Here is a 17,443-nt window from a genome sequence, read left to right as displayed (position 1 = left end):
AACAACCCTGATCTTCATCAACATAAAACATGAATCTCCAGGAATCAATCTGAGCAGGAGTCATTTCCTACCCTTGACTCCAGACCACCTCATACCATTTCTGGAAGCCCCTTCGTCAAATCCCCATGCCCACTGTTGTTCTCCAATTATATTCACCTGTGTGTGATCACTTCCATTTTGGTTCTCTGCTTTTACATAGAAAATGAGTTTTGTGAAATGCTGATTCAGTGCTTTTGCAATCTTCTATTTATTTTTTTTAAATAGAAGTTTCCATTAGGTTGGGTTTTCTGTTTAGAAGTCCTAGCTATAGGCACTATTAAAATATAGAGACATTTAAAAAATAAATTCATTTAATAATACTGCTAGGTGTTTTCAGAGGCAGAGTGCTCCCATGCCCCCACCATCACACCCAGCTATGTTTGTGCATGGACAGGGAGACATGGGCACAGTGGGCAACGGACAGGGATACCCCTTCCTCCTTTCCATTTTCTTCATGACAGATCACTCCCGGGTAATCTTTGGAACTCAAAAAAGGCAGTCTCTCTTCCATCCTGGCCCCAGTGAGTCACTTTGGCCAGTGGTGGAGCGGGGCGGGGTGGGTGGAGCTTACCACTCACTCCAACCTTGCTGAGAAGGAGGGCGACCACCAAAGTCGTAGTAAAAATAAAATTTTAGCAGCAGTGAAACAACAACAGGAAGAGGGCCTGGGGCCAGGCCAAACCCACAATTAAAGTCTTTTCAAGAGCTAAATCCGGATGAGAGACCAGCTGTGAGGTGATAGAGCACAGGCGACACAAACCGCTGGATGGGGGTAGATGGGTTCAGGAGAGGACAGACCATCAGCACCAGGTGCTGCTCAGACTTTGTTCTGGAAGGTTCAAGTAAAGGCATCAGCCCAGAGGTTTGCTGGGCACCTCTGTGTACTTGAGAACTTTTTAGTGGATGAAGTAGCTGCTGTGGCTTTACTTCCCTGAATGCTTGTGACTGGTTTCAACGTTTGCTGGGACTCTGTGATGGAGGGCTTCCAGTGTGCAGACAACGGGCCAGCGCTGCTCGCTGAGGGCCACACCTTTGGTCACAGCTGCTAGGAAAGGGAGAGCCCTGTCCGGGTGCTTAGACCACTGGGCCCTCACCAGGGCAGGAGCGCTGCTTTAGAGGAGCCTCAGGCCACACAGTCACAATGCCTGCTCCAGGCTGCTCTGCTCTTCTTCTCCCGTCTGTAACCAGCTCCAGTCCAGACTCTAAAAGGCAACACGTACATGATTAGTTCAGCAGCTATTCTTACCCTTCAGGAGGCAGGCAGTAAGAATGAGATGCTCCCTGGCTGTGGCCTGGAAAAGCAGTCAAGGATGGTCAGAGGCCTTGGGACCCCACACCCGTGTGGGAGACTCGGGAGAAGCTCCAGACTCCTGGATTCAGATTGGTTCAGCTCCGGTCGCTGTGGCCACTTGAGGAGTGAATCAATGAACAGATCTTCCTCTCTGTCTCTCCTTCTCTCTGTATATCTGACCTTCCAATAAAAAAAATCTCTAAAAAAAGCATGAGAAGTACACTTAGGCCCCTTCACTGATAACAGTCCTGTTACCATGGGGATCCCAGCTAAGCTAAGCTGTATGGGATGCAGTTCTGTGGCTCCAGAACTGGGAGGGCGATTTTAGCACTACTCATGGCAGGTAGGTGGCCCAAGCATCACCTCAGCTCTCTCTTTCCAACCTCACCATTGGAATGGCCTGAGGATACTTCCTTTTCCTCTGACACGAGATCAAGTGAGTACAACACACAGTGCCCGGAGGAAAAAGTGCAAGGGAAGACACAGAAAGCCCATCCACTGGAGGACACTCCAACAGACCCCGGGGACCACCCTCAGTGCTGACAGCCCTGGGATTCTCCTGAAAGTTTAAGGCACCAGGGGGAGGCCAGCAAGTCCAGCCATGCCTCAGTATCCTCCCAGCTATGTAGTCTTTGCCGGAATGGCTACATTGTCTCTACATTAGTTTCCTGATGACTAGCACTGCCTACCACCAATCTATGATTGTCTGAGGAGCAGGACCATGACAAGTTCCTGCTCTGTCACTGGAGTTGAGCAAGGTCCCCAACACAGAGGTCCAGTGGTGGCACAGAAGGATGTGGAGGGCCTTCTGGGAATAACATTCCCTTCCTCATGATGCCCACTCAGTGACTGTCAGCTACTGGTGATAATGATGAAAACATGCGTTAGGGAATTGCAGATGTACACTGAGCTGGAGGGTTACCACACTGCCCCTCCACTCTCCGAGCATGGGATGGGAGAGCTGGGTGCATGGGCTGTTACCATGAGTCTCTGGTCCTGTTGCTTCACGGTGTCTTGCATTGCGCTTTCCAGCTGGCTGCACAGAGAATGTGCTTCAGCCACCAGGTCTTCACTGAAGGAAATAAGCCAATTGTTAGAGGGTGGGCACTGCTGTTGGCCAGGACTAGTGCTGCCACTTTCAAATAGGCTAGAGAGATTTTGACAACAATTGAAAAAATGAAGTCACAATTTTTTGACCCTGAGTGTCTGCAACCAACAAGGCACTGGCTGGAGACTTCACCTGTCTCCTTAAGTACCTGTCAGAAGCCCAAGCAGCCATGAGCACCCCTGTCCAACACGTAAAGCAGCACACAGACCTCCAACAGAAAGTGAAAAGGAAAACAGCTCTTTCTGATCTGCTATGTATAATTCACCTCTCTCCAAACTGCCAGATCTTCACAAAGGTATCTCCCAAATCTCTTGGTTTCTAAATTTTCAAAGGGTAAAAAAAGGCTCTGGGATCTGACTTTATCCGAGTTGATCTCTTCTGTGGGATGGAGGGCACGTTCCCTGTGAGGAATGGGCTATGGTGGGAAGAGGGAGAATGTACTCAATCATGAGTCTTTTCCGACGCTCAGCTCTGTGCTCTGGGGACTCTCGCTGCTCAACACTTGCTGGCAACTCCTTTCCCTCTGTGAAACATGAGGTTCAGAGGGCCCCAGAGCACATCTGCTGAGCCCCATCCACAGGGCCCAGCCCAGGGCCAGCTCCCGGGGGCCACAGCTGAGGTGCATGAGCTGCAGCAGCTCACAGGAGGCCGATGAGATTAATCTGTGGCCACACTGGGCAGGCGTTTGGTACAGAGCTAAAGATGACTCAAGGGACACCTGTGGTTGCGGGTATCTGAGGTGTGAACCAGTGGGGAGGATATCTGTCAAAAAAATGGTCAGACATGATTAAGATCCAAAACAACTATCCTCAATTTAGTGCTTTTGGCAAAACCGTGCAAATAACCATATATAGTTTCATCTTCTCTGAAAGAAACTTTAAACGTATTCTGTCAGTCACTCCTGGTGCACCCTCTCCGCTTCATTCATCTGTTTTCTACACCTGGAGATTTGCCTGTAAGAACTGTCTCCAGCACCCAGTGCCTGGGAACCCAAGCCTTTGAATGGAGTGGGCGCAGGGCCTAGCATACACTGCTTTAGAGCATTTGTGGGACATGGGATCAAAAGGTTAAGTTTGGCTTTATACCTAAAAATAAGCTGAAATCCTTGCATATAAGGAGTTATCAAAAACTTCCTGAAAACACACATTATGAAAAAAAAATTCATGGATTTCAACACTTCTCATCCCAAAATACACTCTAAACTCTTTCCCTTGTCTTTAACATAGGGCAGCATAGGTACCATCAGTCTCTCGCTGCCCCCGCTCTCCGGGTGCACCCGCTCTTCACAGGCCTTACCTCTTCTTGGCTGACTCGGGTAAGCTGTCCGAAGCAGGGGAAGGCTGAGACAGGAGCTGCCCGGGGTTACTCAGTCGAGACGCATTCATGCTGTCTGGGCTCCCGCTGACAGGACCACGGACCTTGCTCTGGGGACAGAGCCGAGAGCAAAGCCGGGTGAAGAGCTCCGTGCTGAGACCACAGCGTAAGTGCTCCCCAGGACCCCGGCTACTCCCACCACGGTGTCCTCTCATGAGGTTAGCGCTGCCCACACCCCAGCCACTCCTGACCACATGACCATGGCATCCTCACATGAGGTAAACCCACACCACCCAGGCTACTCTCGACCAGTGTCGTCTCATGAGCTTAGCACAGCCTGGCACACCAGCTACTCCTGACCAGGGTGTCCTGGTGGGAGTAGCCCAGCACCGAGACTACTCCCACAGGCCTGTCCCCATGCTGTGAGCTCTCCGCATCAGTTTCTGTGTTAACACCAACACTTGGTGCAGGAGGATCCTAAACATGGGGGGTGGGGTACTGCTTGTGGGTTTTGCTTCGTTAGCTGATTCCCAAGGAAATCTTACACGTTTTTGCCAAGGCTAAGATATTTGCAAGGTCCCAACGTGCCTGGGAGAAAAAAGTACAGGTGTCTGTCTCCCAGGGCCATCTCCCTACAACAGAACCTCAGGTTACCTCTTCGCTGGAGTGTGGGTCCCCTGCAACTCATCCCCACAGCCCAGCCCCAGAGAGGCGGAGCTCTCCTATGGCACATCTTCCCCTCTACACTGACCTCATGGCACACATTTGCCCCAGCCATTTGATCACCTGTTTCACCCTCTGGTTCTGTCTTCCCCACGGATGTTTTCCTGGGGAGAAACTTGCTGTCTACCCTGTTCACTGGAGACTGGGCCAAGTGAGGGGCTGCCTGGAGCTGAGGGTGGTGACTTCCATGAATCGAAAATGGGACCCTCTCATTTCTGTAGTTAAAGATGATGTGCTTTGTAAACGAGGGCCTGCTGCCTGAGCCCCATACCTCTTGGCTCCTCCCCCAGGACAGATGGCCTTTCCCCAGCACTGCTCAGCCACTCACCCCGGCCCAGTGCTCCATGCCACATGCTCCCTCTTCAGCAGAGACAGGGCCCACTTGCCAACCCTTCCTGCCGCCCCCACCTCCAATGCTGCAACCACAGTCCTGCTCTGGGCCATGCTGCTCCTGTGCCTGCCAGAGCTGCCGGCCGCCCTGTCCTATGCTGCTCATCAGACCATGAGCCTTCCAGGATCCCGGCTGCGCTTCTCTCCTGTACCCACAGCTCCCATCACACTGACTGATAGGCATGTGGCCAGCACTGAATGGCCTGCATGTGAATGCAGGTGGCAGGTCAAACCATCACCTGTGCAGGCCTCAACTTCCCTTTCCTTCTCAGATGCCCGCCTTGTCACTCACCTCCCTGCTCCAAGCCCACTGCTCACACTATGACCCTTATGCACCTTGAGCATCACTCTTATGACTATGTGACTTACATGGACTGAACACTCCTTCTGCTTGGCCTACAGATACTCCCCGGTTTCCAGGATCTTTAGAACCACCATCCCTGCAGCCAGCTGTCTCCCTCTCCTCCCTGAGGCCGTGCAAGGCTGCTGCCAAGCCCCTGGGCCTCGCCACCCTCGCCTGCTTCCCCGCAGCCTTGCATGACACGGCTCACTCTCCCTCAGGTCTGGATTCCAGGACAAAGACAATTATAGTGAGGATCCAAGATAAGCCCACTGGGACCCATACTCTTCTAAGAGACCCAGAGGGAGACACAGAGCCCCATGGGCGCACAAACACCAGAGTGAAGCTGCCAAGGCAGGCCTGCACTCCCAGAGACTAAAGGAGGGAAGAGCTCACCAGGGAGGCCAGCCCTGGCTTGGGAGGCCCCAGGCATCCACTTGGCTTGGGGCTGCTCACAGTGAGGTCATTCCCTACAGTGAGGGCATCCCTGCAGGTGAGATTGCAGCTGGCACAGCCCTTTTTCCAACCTACTGGCTCGCCCTCAGTGCTACACAGTAAAGTCGCAGAGCAGCTGCTGAGGGGTCTGTGGGTGGCTCCAGGACTTCCCCATGGGACAGGGGTATGGTGGGCAGGAAGCAGGACCACTCACACACGCGATCTTCAGGAGGTTCCACAGCTCCTTCTGCCGCTTTTCCTGCAGCCGCACCACGGTCTTCTCATCCTCACTCATCAAGTTCACCACCTCTTCCACCTTGGGCAGCAACTCCAGGGCCTTCTGCTTGCAGACCACAGTTTTGCTGTAAAGAGCAGGACAAGCTCCGTGGTGCTGGGCCGCAGGGAATGGAACAGAAGCTCTGGGCAAGGGGAAGATCATGAGCAGCTGCCAAAGGCACAGATGGGCAGAGATGGGCCTGCCCCATGCCTGGCCGGGTGACAGGGTGGACCATACCTGAGCTGCGTATAAATCACTCGCACTTTCTTCTCAAAGCCCTGGATGGCCTGCAGTAGCAGCCGCACCATTTCCTGACTGTCCCCATCTGTGCGCTGGTCTGAGGGCAGGAAGACAAGGCACGGTTCTCTGGGCAGCCAGAGCAGAGCCCCAGCCTCTCACCATCAGAGATAGATGCTGCCCAGGACAATCGGGAGCCCCACTCACCTCGTGGCTTTTCCCTCAGCCGCCTGTAAAGCTCCCTTGCTTGCTCCTCTCTGAAATGTCAAAGAAACTCCACTGAGATGCCAGGTCAATGAATGACATACTCCTGTTCATTCTTCCTGCATGAATACTGACTGGCAATGGGCTGTTTCTGTTGTGCTTTGTTTAGGAGAGGCAGCGGGGCTGGGGAACGTCCAGCTTGTGGGTTGTACAAGGTCCACAGACTCATCCGCTCTGGCCCTGCCATGGGCTACCAATGTTGCTATCAATGTCCAAATGTCCTCTGGCAGCAAAAAGATTCTTCCAGTCCTGGAGATGAGGGAGAACACAATCTCCCCTCTGTTGGTCCACGCTCCAACTGCCCACAATGGCCAAGGCTGGGCTGAAGCTGGAAATGCAACCAAGTTTTCCCACAAAGGTGCCAGGGACCCAGTGACTGAAGCTATCACGGCTGCCTCTCAGGGTCTGCAATGGCAGGAGGCTGGTGTGGCTGGAGCCAGAAGCACATCTAGGTACCGGATTCTAGATTAGAAAGGACTACCATTTCTGGTGATGTCACGGCACCTCCACATCTTAGACGCTTCCAAAGTCTAAGAGGAAATCTCAAGGCAGAGAGCTTCTCCATCTTCTAGAGTCCTTTCCTGACCTGAGCTCTCCACAGAGCCCCAGATGCCAGCCCTGGGCTGTAGCCCAGGAACACGCTTCCCCTGGATCACTGGCCCCAGGGTGGACCAGCATCCCACTCCTATCCTTAACCAAGCTGAAACTGGATGCTACTTCCAAAAGGAGACTTTCATCTGAAAACCAGAAGAGAATCAGGACTGACAGTCTGAGGTTCAGATGTCTCATCCTGATAACCTAAGCACCAGGAATGGTGCTGCTCCAATCTGCCTGGTGCCCTCTGATCGCACCCAGGGATCCGCAAGTTAGTTCCCTCATGGAAGCTGGCACTCCTGCACCTCCCCACACTAAGGCTGAATGCCTGACACAGACCCAAATGCACAACTCCCAGGCCTGCCACCTCGGTTCTGTGCACTGCTCACCAGGCTACTCAGTGTGAGTGAGCCAGCACAAACCATGCTGGATGTGCTGTGTGACATCACAGGGCCCTCGTGGTTACTTAGCAACTTGGAATCTACAGTGAGTGCCTAGCTCATCCCCCACACCTGGGACACCACTGCCCGGGGCCCTACTGAGTCTCATCTGGTGGCCCTGCCCTCAGGGAAGGTGGTGGTGGTAGGCTGTGTGTGTGCAGGTCTCACTCACAGATCATCCAGCATGCCCCCTTCTTTTCTGACCCCTGGAGAAGATGTAGATGGCTGTGTGCTGTGTGGGTCTCACTCACAAGTCATCCAGCATATCCCTGTTTCCCTGACCTCCCAGGGAAGGGGGATTGTGCAGGTCTCACTTACAGGTCAATCCAGCATGACCCCTGCTTTCCTGACCCCAGGGGAAGATGTAGGGGTCTGTGTGCTGTGTGAGTCTCACTCACAGGTCATCCAGTGTGCCCCCCTGCTTCCGGCCCATGGGGCTCCTCTGCAGGTCCACGATGTCGGTCTGCAGGGCCATCATCCGCTCCACTAGAAGTTTCACTTCATTCTCCTGATGAGAAAAGCTGTGCTGATGTCAACTGACGTTAACCCGAGCCACTTGGGATGCAAACTTGCTGGGGGCGGCCAGGGCAGGGCCCTCCAAACACAAGGAAGACTCTCTACCAGCTGGCTGGACAGAATACAGACTTCGCAGTCAGTGATGAGGGTCCAGCCTCGGCCTACCCCTCTCTAGCTATGTGACCTATGCATAAGTTAACTCCCAACTGCAGCCTCCTCGTCCCCAAAACACACGGCTGCTGGGGCCATGAGAGGGGAGAGGCCAGGCACAGCTCCCTGCATCTAGAGGGGGCTGAACACACATGACATTTTCTTCTCTGATCTGTTCCCCCACGTGGGGAGGCCTGGACCCCTTTGTTCATGCAGGATGGTTATGAGGGCTACGACAGAGTGAAATAAAGTACCATCTGGATAACATCCACCCACGGGTATGGACTCCTGAAAGCATGCCCCAAGTCACCCCAGAGCCCAGGGTCCTGCAAGCTGTGCCAGGTTTCACTTGCCACAGTGCCTTCTCCCTGTCTTCAGCCTGATTTGCACTTTCAGGAGAAAGCTCCTGACTGGCTTGGCCAACGCTTCCTATGCAACAAGTCCAGGCCTTCCTCTAAGGGCACTCAATGCTCCATTCCTGAGTTAAACCTATAGCAGCTTTACCCAGCCCAGGGATCCCTTCACTGGCTACTTGATGCCTTCCAGCAAGTCTGATTAGGGTCAAACATCAAGGCAAGGAAAACTCAATTTCTGCCACAGGAGGTCAACCCGGTACTCGATGGGAAAGCACAAGAAGGAAGAGGTAAGCCTCGACCCCTTGGTAACCCAGGCACCTGAGGGAGTCTCCTACCCGGCCACACTGCTCCACAGCCTGTTCCATCTCCCTCCAGGCCAGCAGCAGCTTATCTGATGCTGAGAAAAAGAAAAAAAAAAGTGGAAATAAGTAAAAACAAAATAAAAACACCATTAAATCAAAACCAAAACAAGTGACTCTACTATTACAGGGCAAAAGGAGTCTCAAAGAGAGAAACAGCCCAGAAGGGTCCCTATAAATGCTGCAAACAACACACTCACTGATTCCAAACTCGGTTTGTTCACTATACTTCTCCAGGTCGATCTGAATGCTGGTTTTAAAGAAATCCAACTTGGCCTTGAGCTGCTGAGATATGGAAGCCATGGAATTCTTCATCTTGGAGAGGCAGCTGTTGTTACGTAGGAGATTCATCCTGCAGGGACAGCAGGAAACATATTGAAGCACCTCTGGGACCCAAATGCCATCTCCCTGACCACTCACAGCCCCTCAGGCATCAAGGGAGGTGCCTGCAGTGACAACTGCTGTAGTTACAGTAGCTGCTTGAAACCACACACTTTCCTCAGGGGGTCTGGCCGGTACCACACAAAGGGATTCAAATGAGCTATAACTATGCAAGGGGGTAAGTCTCACACCTGATAACTGGGGGAGCTTTGCTAGCCCACCTACAGCAAGCTCTGTGCGTTCCAACTTCTGCCTGCCTGTTAGCGGTCAGTCAGCCTGGCCCTCGGGGCTCTTCTCAGGCTCCATGCGCCAACCACAGGCACCTCATCAGGTCTAGAAGGCTTTCAGCCCAGCCAATTGCTCCCTGCCCACCCCAGCAAGTGTCTCCACCAAGTCTCTGGGTGGCTGCTCCTGGGTCCCTGCCTCGGGCACCTGTCTGCAGCCAATGCCGCCCCACTACTTGAACCACATTAGCCCAGAGAATGCCTGGCATCGTACATGGCAGCTCGCTGTCCCTGCTGCAGCCGGTTGCAGTCCTCCTTCAGGGTCTGGATGCTGTGCCAGACCTGGCCCCACACTTTCCTCAGCTGGAAAAAAGGGAGATTCCTCTTGGGCTCCTGAACTGGAAACAGAGACATAGGCCACCGTGAGCCATATTCAGCTTCACCACATCCCAGGCTCTTTCATATTTAGAGAAATTATGTAACCACTTTCCTGTTATGTAACTCAGTGTGGCGCCTGCGTTCTGGCCCACACCTCCGAGGTGCCTCTTGCAGCCTGAGTATGTGTCAGCTGCTTGTCAGACCGGAGGGAACGTGTTGGGAACCCTCAGAGATTCCTTCTTAGGCATGAGCGTCCACCTGCTTTCACCAGAAGCTCTTCTGTTCATACATTCATGGTCAGAAAGTTTTACAGAACTCATTGGCTGGGGGATGGAGACAGGGGCCGACTTATTTCTCAATGTCTATTCATTCTTTTGTACTTGTTGGTTTGGGTGTTTTTGGTTTTGGTCTTTTGAACAAATATGCAGCTTAGACTATCCTGAGTTTAAGGCTCTACTCAAGAGGTGGGAACTGATTGATTAGCCACACCTACAGCCTGCACATCCTAACAGAAAGAAGGCCATGCCGGGTGCTGGACAGACCAATCATCCTGATGCCGCCCCTCCCACCCATGCATCTCCTTTCTGGCCTGCCCTAAGTGCAATAAATGATCACGTGATGAAGAAATGCTATTCTTACGGATACAGCTGACGCTCTCGGGCTGGGGACGTGGTGAGATCTGAGTTTCATAGGTGATTCTGCTGTTGTCGAAGAGAAAAACAAGATCCATGTCCAGCGTGCGGCCCTCATTGAGCTGCAAAAAGACAAGAACAAAATGAGGTCTCCCAGCCTCAAATCCTTCCCGCCTCTCGCTACAGACACCAAGGCTGCATCTTGGGAGCACTTTTCACTGATCCCTGGGGCACCCTTTTCAGCTGGCATGGATGACGCCTCCCAGGAGCCTCACCCAACTCCAGCCTACACTCACTGTCTGAGAAGCTTACCATAGCATGTGACCTAGCCTGTTGTCTAGTGGGATTCCCTGGCAATCTGCAAGCCCACTACATACTTCCATACACAACACTTGTTTCTCACATTTTGTTTAACAGGAGAGGGCAGGGTAGAGGGAACAAGACAGTGAGCTCTGTGGTTCACTTCCCCAGTGTCCACAACAGCTGGGGCTGGGCTGGGCTGGGTCAAAGCTGGGGTCTTGGAACTCAGTTCAGGCTTCCCACATGTGTGGCAGAGATCTGACCACTTGAACCATTCATTGCTGGCTTCCACAGAGCAGAAAGTTGGAATTGGAGTCATAGCTGTGATTTAAACTCAGGCACTCAAAAATGGGACACAGGTATTTTGAACAGTGACTCTGCCATGCTTACTCCATCTCCATAAATTGGCCTGAGGGGTCTGCACCTTCCACTGTTGGGGTTAACACAAGTATGACATATAGCCTTGTACACAGAGGTGATGCTAGACAGTTTTGGCAGACTCAGGAGACTCATTGAGCATTTCTTTGATAATAATGGCAAAGAAAGCGTCTCTGAATGGTTTGGAAGCAACAGGTCAAGCACCAAGAGATTTGTGTCTTCTATCCCACACAGGGGATCCAAACTCCAACTTGTAACAAAAACATACAACATGCTGGCATATACACTGTGAGATTAGGCTAGCAGGCTCATGACAGCAGGTGCACTCTGACGATGTGGTTCATTTCGGAGGGGTTCAGGGTGGGGGCTCACCTTGCCATCTGAGATACACTGAGTTGCAGGCTTGTCGGGGATCAATGCCAGGCCTGCCTCCTGCAGGAGCTCCTGGTCCTTCTCTGGGATTCCCGTGTCCTGCTGGATTCTGGCCTTCAGGCTCTGCAAGCTCTCGTCCTCGGAAACTGGATAGCTGTGAATGGTGCCCGTGACCATGTTCAAGATGTGAACCAGCTGCAAGAAAACCCAGACGTTACTGGACAAAAATTGCTTTTGACAGATGTTTACCTGTCTATCTCAGTTCTCTGCTGTTCTCAACATGACCCAGCAAAAAAGGTGCAGGCCATTGTGAGGAAGGGAAGCCAAGGATCCTGTTTCTTCTCTGCCTGTCTGACATTCCTGTTTGTTCATGGCATTAACCACACAGCCAATGGCCCTCAGCACCGCCGTGCTGCCTCCCCCTGAACCCCATCATGGGAACCTGATGGCCCCTGTTGATCGAGCTGGCCATAACCTGCCTTGCCCAATGCACTTCACCTTCACAACAACTACTGTGTCCCACTGAAGACTCCAGCCGTTGCCTGTGAGCTAATGTGGCTCTTTGCTCACCTTTAAGTTTAAGATGTCATCCAGGGCCTTGAAGCAACCGTTGGGCCCATATGTGGGATCTGTGCCCCTCTGCCGGGGATGCCACATCAGCATCAGCTGCAACCACTTCTCCAGGCGCTGGACTAGGATGCTGAATGGGGTAAGAGTGTTGGGAGAGAACCACAGCCAAGCTCAACTGCTCTGTGTGCCAGCTGAAAACTGCAAGCCTGGAGTAGACCCAAGCCTGGTGAGAAAGATGCCTGTGGCCCATATCAGGCAGCTTGGCCTGGGTTCCTGACTCCGATTCACATCTCGGTTCCTACCAGTGCACACCCCAGGAGACAGCCATAGGGGCTCCAATACTTGGGCCCCTGACGTTCATGTGGCAGATCTGGACTGAGTTTCCAGTTCTGGCCACTGCAAACATTTGGGGAGTGCACCAGTGGATGCAGGCTCACTCTCTCAAATATGTAAAAAAAAATTTTAACAACGAAAAACAGTACAAGCCTGTGTGTCTCTTACTGCTATGCACATAAGCAGCAGCCAGTAACAATCACTAAAATGTTATGGATTTATCTAGGAGCAAACAAACATTTCCAAGCAACTTAACTACTTCCCTCTCCTCTGCCGTGCTAACTCAGCCCCTAACTTCACATTTCCAGCCTATGGATCCCCAGTCTCACTTCCAAAACATCCCTCAGAAGGGATCTATTTCCAGATGAGCCCCACACCCACCCTAGTCCTGCACTTCTGAAGCATGTGGACACTCACAAGACAGGCCTAGACTCCTCCCCTGGCCTCAGGCCCTCTACAACTGCCCCCCAATATGACTCAAACCCCATCTGCTCACTCCATCTCTCCCTCTGGGCCACCTTCACCCTGGCTCTTGCCCAGCCGTGTCCCTTGGCAGCTGCTGCAGGACACCACAGGTCTGTCCACACAGATCTGCAAATCCTCCCCTGGCCTGTCCACTACACTCTCAGCGACCTGTCACTGCCCCTTCTGACATCAGTCACTAACTGTTCACGTTCTGACTCCTAACGCAGACCGCAATGCCACCCCAACTGCCCAGACTACTGACTGTGACACACAGTATCAGGCCAGATGAGCACAAAGAAGAGTAAGATCTAAGTCCCCACCTTTAAAGGAATTATCATTGAACAGAATATAAACCTGGTGCAAACCAAATGGAACACAAGGCAGAAGCTACTAAAAGTATTAAGAAGCTCTTACATGAATTTAGAAAACAGGATTTCTAGGCAGATAAGGAGAAATACTTCCTAAATTCAAAGTCAGATGGATGATGCCAAATTTTTAGTCACAAGTTGATACCCTGACAATCTGCTTTAAAATTATCAGGGATGGGAGTCTGGTATAGATGCCACCTCCCAGGGCCCGGTGTGACAGCTCTAATGGCTAATCCTTGCCTTGCAAGTACCAGCATTCCATATGCTGGCGTATCTTGGCTTTGTTATCCTGTCTGCTCCACTTCCCATCCAGCTCCCTGCCTGTGGTCTGGGAAAACAGTAGAGGATGGGCCCAAAGCCTTGGAATCCTGGACCCCTGTGAGAGACAAGGAAGAAGCTCCTGGTTCTTGACTTTAATTGACTCAGCTCCAGTCATTGTGGCCACTTGGGGAGTGAACCAGCGGTTGGACGATCTTTCTCCCTGTAAATTGCCTTTCCAATAAAAGTAAATAAATCTAAAAAAAAAAAAAAAAAAGAGAGAGATGCCACTTTCCTACATCTGATTCCAGCTTCCTGCTAAATGCATATCCCAGGAGGAAAAATGTGATGGTCCAAGTCCTTGAGTCCCTGCCATGCACCTGGGAGACAAGGATGCAATTCTGGTCTCCCGGCTTCTCACTGGCCCCGCCCTCACAGACCTCCATCTGCTCATCTGGGGAGTCAATTAGAAGACAGAAGATCTCCCATCTGCTGCCCTCCACTTTTCCAATGCAGATGAATGCTTTTTTTAAAAAAAGTTTTCAGACATCACTTTAGATTTGTATTTCTAAAAAAAAGGAAAAAATACATAGAGTAATTCCACTGCACTTTACCTGTTAAGATTGTTGGGGTAGGGTAAGGAACTTGAAAACTTCACCATGCCATTCAAGTCTTCACTAACCACAATGTCCATCTCACTCTTCTGCCGGACTTTGGAATGCCTGTAATGCACAGTGGCTCAGGTCGGTTTACATGGCTAAATTGTCACTACACAACAGACATGCGGTGCATCCACAGTCCTTTGAAACAGGGGTTAGCACCGACTCAACAAGTCTGCAAGTCTTCGGTGGGGCTCTTAACCATCTCACACCCCAAGCTCTGTAGACAGGACTCTTGCCTCTCCATTTTCTTCTGGGCTTCCTTTTCATTTCCTCTACTTTTTGTCTTACTTAATTCAAACAAAATCAGGTGTGGACAGAAGAACCCAAACATCACCCGAAGGAAGACAAAACTGGACAAAACCCAAGTGGCCCCATATTCTCCTGATGACAAGAGTAGCTTCAATTTGAACAACACTCAGGACAACCAAGGACTTGTTACAGAACATTCACCTAGATGCTGGGCTGAGTCCCTCATTTGGCGGTAAGGAATTGAAGACTGGGGAGTCTGCAAAGCCACACAATCAGAGCAGGGCAGAACTTGGACCTTGAGCCAGAGTCTGGTGGTCTTTCACTCCATCCAAACACATGTCCTCCCAAAATATTTGGAAATTCCAATAAAAGAAATGCCTTTGCTGGAAGCTGTTCTCGTGGGCAAGTAGTAGGTGGGCCACAGGAAGACCTGGAGGAGCCTGGGTGGCAGAGATCTTGGCACCCAGGCCAGGGTGAAGCTTTCCATGCTCCCGGGGACACAGCATGTACTACCTGTGCAGAAGCAAAACCAACTACACAGACAGCCAAATCCTCCATCTGTTCATTCCAACTGTGGCTGTACAAGGGTTTCTCTTCAAGCAAAGGCTATTTTAAGAGGGAAAAATTGCTGTTAAATTTTAAGGAGTAAAAATTATAAAGTATCCCATTCTTCCAAAAACAGAGAGTAAGTGAAATGAATCATAGCCTTTCAATGGTGTTCTCAACAGGTATTACAAATACAGGAAGCCACAGAGCATTTCCAATATTAAGATTGAAAACAGGTTCCAGGATCTGGTGCAATGGCTCAGTGGCTAAATCCTTGCCTCGCATGTGTCAGGATCCCATATGGGTGCCAGTTTGTGTTCTGCCTACTCTATTTCTCATCTAGCTCTCTGCTTGTGGCTTGGGAAAACAGCAGAGGTTGGTCCAAGTCCTTGGGACCCTGTGTGGGAGACCTGGAAGAAGCTCCTTGCTTCTGGCTTTGAACTGGGTTAGCTTTGGCCATTTGGGGGTGAACTAGTGGATTGAAGACCTCTCTTTCCTTCTCTCTGTAAATCTGCTTTTCAAATAAAACTAAATAAATCTTTAAAAAAGGTGTGTAATTTATCTTCTTTATAAAGTATCCACATACCCATTATCAGTGATATGAGTGTTAGTTCAAGCGCTAGTCACTCAGGGCGAGATCCAGCTCTCTGCTAACGCTCCTGGGAAGGCTGTGAAGACAGCGCGTGTGCACGGGTCCCTCCTTCCTCCACAGAAGCAGACGGGAGTAGCTGCTCCTGGCTTCAGCCTGGCCCAACCCCTAGGTGTTGTAGCCATGTGGACAGTGAACCAGTGGATGGATAATCTGTTTGATTCTCCTTCTACCTCTGTCTTTCAAACGAATCAATCTTGAAATACATACACACACACACACCCCACACACACTCCACAGATGGGCCTGGAGACAGACATGTTGATAATGACTGTTTGCAGGATGTGTAATTATACTTGATTCTTATTATAATTTCCATATTTTCCAAAACAAAGTTACTCTGGTTTAAAACAAAAAAAAAACTTGAGGTAATCAAATTGTGTTGCACCATTTCACAAGGGTATTCTCACAGTAGCCAACACTCTGAAATTACACGCAGGACAGAGTTCGTGTCACATTACTGCTTGTTTTAAGAAGGTGGGAACACTGAACAAACAGGGCCATTCACTTGGGAGTGTAAAACACATCCAAGCAGACTTTTTGGGAAAATCAGTGGCATTAGGTGGCCAAGAGGCTAGTGTGAGCTGACTTCACTGTATGGTCTTTCACATTATTTGAAGCATAAACCATGTAACGCATTACTACTATAAAAAAAAGAAAAAGAAAAAGAAAGGAAAAAAGGAAAAGAGAAGGAAGGAAGAAAACTTAAAAAGCCTTGAGCCACAGTAGCATCATTTGAATGAATGTATAGCCTCCCAAGAAATAATTCTGAATAAACTCTGATTTGAGAGAACACTAATTTTTAAATTATGTATTTCACTAAAGATTAACCTTTGCTATCCCCCCATGGGACACTTTTCTCAACCGATCGATAAAAACCGTATATGTTTACCACCTACATCAAGAGGCTTTGAAGTATGGATACCCTGTGGAATTCAAGCGACAGGTGCATTTTATTAACATGTGCTCTATCTCACACTTTTTGTGGGATGCCCAACTTCTATATATTTCTTAAACAATGTATTATTTTTATCAGCAGGTTATTTTTTTTTTTACTGCTTAATACAGTCTTTATAAGTTTAATTGCATCCTCCGAGAACCTTTTTAAAATCTTTGCATTCACATTGTAACTTAATTTTCAAGACATTTTATTCTGATAAAACTTGTCAGTGCTAAGTTTTAGGGCCAGGCCACTTGGGCCCAAGTCCCAAGCACCCAGCAGGAGAGGACAAAGCACCGGCCCGCACTCACCACTGCACAGGCTGCCAGTTGGGGAGGAAGGGCCGGAAGCCCGTGATGCACTCGAAGGCCAAGGTGCCGAAGCTCCAGTAATCCACGGTCACCGTGTACTTCTGCTGCTCCAGCAGCTCGGGGGCCTACAGTGACAGACGCCACATGGGGCACAGCTTAGCAGCCCCTCTTCTGAGAGCTGCAGCAGAAACGGTGCCCGGCTCCCACTGCCCGTACCTGTTCTGGACGTGTGGATAGGACGGCCAAGAAGCCAGGCGCTAGGATAATTTTTAAGGGTGTCATGGTGCCTCACACACCCCAAAGTGCTTTCCCCCTTTCCACCCATGGGCCTCAGCACTGCAGGGTCTTACTGAAAACTAGCTCAGGGGCTCTAGCTATAGGTGGGCATGCGGAACAAAGGAAACATGAACAAAACACAAGTGTGGTATGGCACCTGCTTCCCATGTACCAGACACCCAGCACATGTGCCATATGCATCACATGTTGTATGTAGCAAACACACAGCATATACAGTGAACAATGACCACACAATGAAAAAGGGTGGTTACACTTGGGCAGGAACCGACACCCAAGCGAGACAGCTGGGGGGCCCAG

At 50.7% G+C, this 17,443-nt stretch overlaps 1 protein-coding gene across 1 annotated transcript in view; it reads right to left on the bottom strand.

Moving 5' to 3' along the window:
- Window positions 1–332: 332 nt before the first annotated feature.
- IKBKB (inhibitor of nuclear factor kappa B kinase subunit beta) overlaps window positions 333–17,443 on the bottom strand; it is a 40,587-nt gene continuing 23,476 nt past the window's right edge. Inside the window, exons 8-22 of the mRNA XM_004592720.2 lie at window positions 16,850–16,974; window positions 14,107–14,214; window positions 12,069–12,198; window positions 11,499–11,693; window positions 10,456–10,570; window positions 9,713–9,836; window positions 9,034–9,185; window positions 8,810–8,871; window positions 7,851–7,960; window positions 6,362–6,411; window positions 6,155–6,254; window positions 5,855–6,002; window positions 3,735–3,862; window positions 2,312–2,402; window positions 333–1,241 (exon numbers count right to left, since the gene is read on the bottom strand). Coding sequence (XP_004592777.1) covers window positions 1,176–1,241; window positions 2,312–2,402; window positions 3,735–3,862; window positions 5,855–6,002; window positions 6,155–6,254; window positions 6,362–6,411; window positions 7,851–7,960; window positions 8,810–8,871; window positions 9,034–9,185; window positions 9,713–9,836; window positions 10,456–10,570; window positions 11,499–11,693; window positions 12,069–12,198; window positions 14,107–14,214; window positions 16,850–16,974 — 1,704 coding nt within the window. The 3' untranslated portion in view covers window positions 333–1,175. The remainder of the gene's footprint in view (window positions 1,242–2,311; window positions 2,403–3,734; window positions 3,863–5,854; window positions 6,003–6,154; window positions 6,255–6,361; window positions 6,412–7,850; window positions 7,961–8,809; window positions 8,872–9,033; window positions 9,186–9,712; window positions 9,837–10,455; window positions 10,571–11,498; window positions 11,694–12,068; window positions 12,199–14,106; window positions 14,215–16,849; window positions 16,975–17,443) is intronic.

The sequence above is a fragment of the Ochotona princeps genome, chromosome 11, assembly GCF_030435755.1.
Source record: "Ochotona princeps isolate mOchPri1 chromosome 11, mOchPri1.hap1, whole genome shotgun sequence".
NCBI lineage: Eukaryota > Metazoa > Chordata > Mammalia > Lagomorpha > Ochotonidae > Ochotona > Ochotona princeps.
The sequence above is the reverse complement of the archived record's forward strand: the minus strand, read 5'-3'. Positions and strand labels throughout refer to the sequence as shown.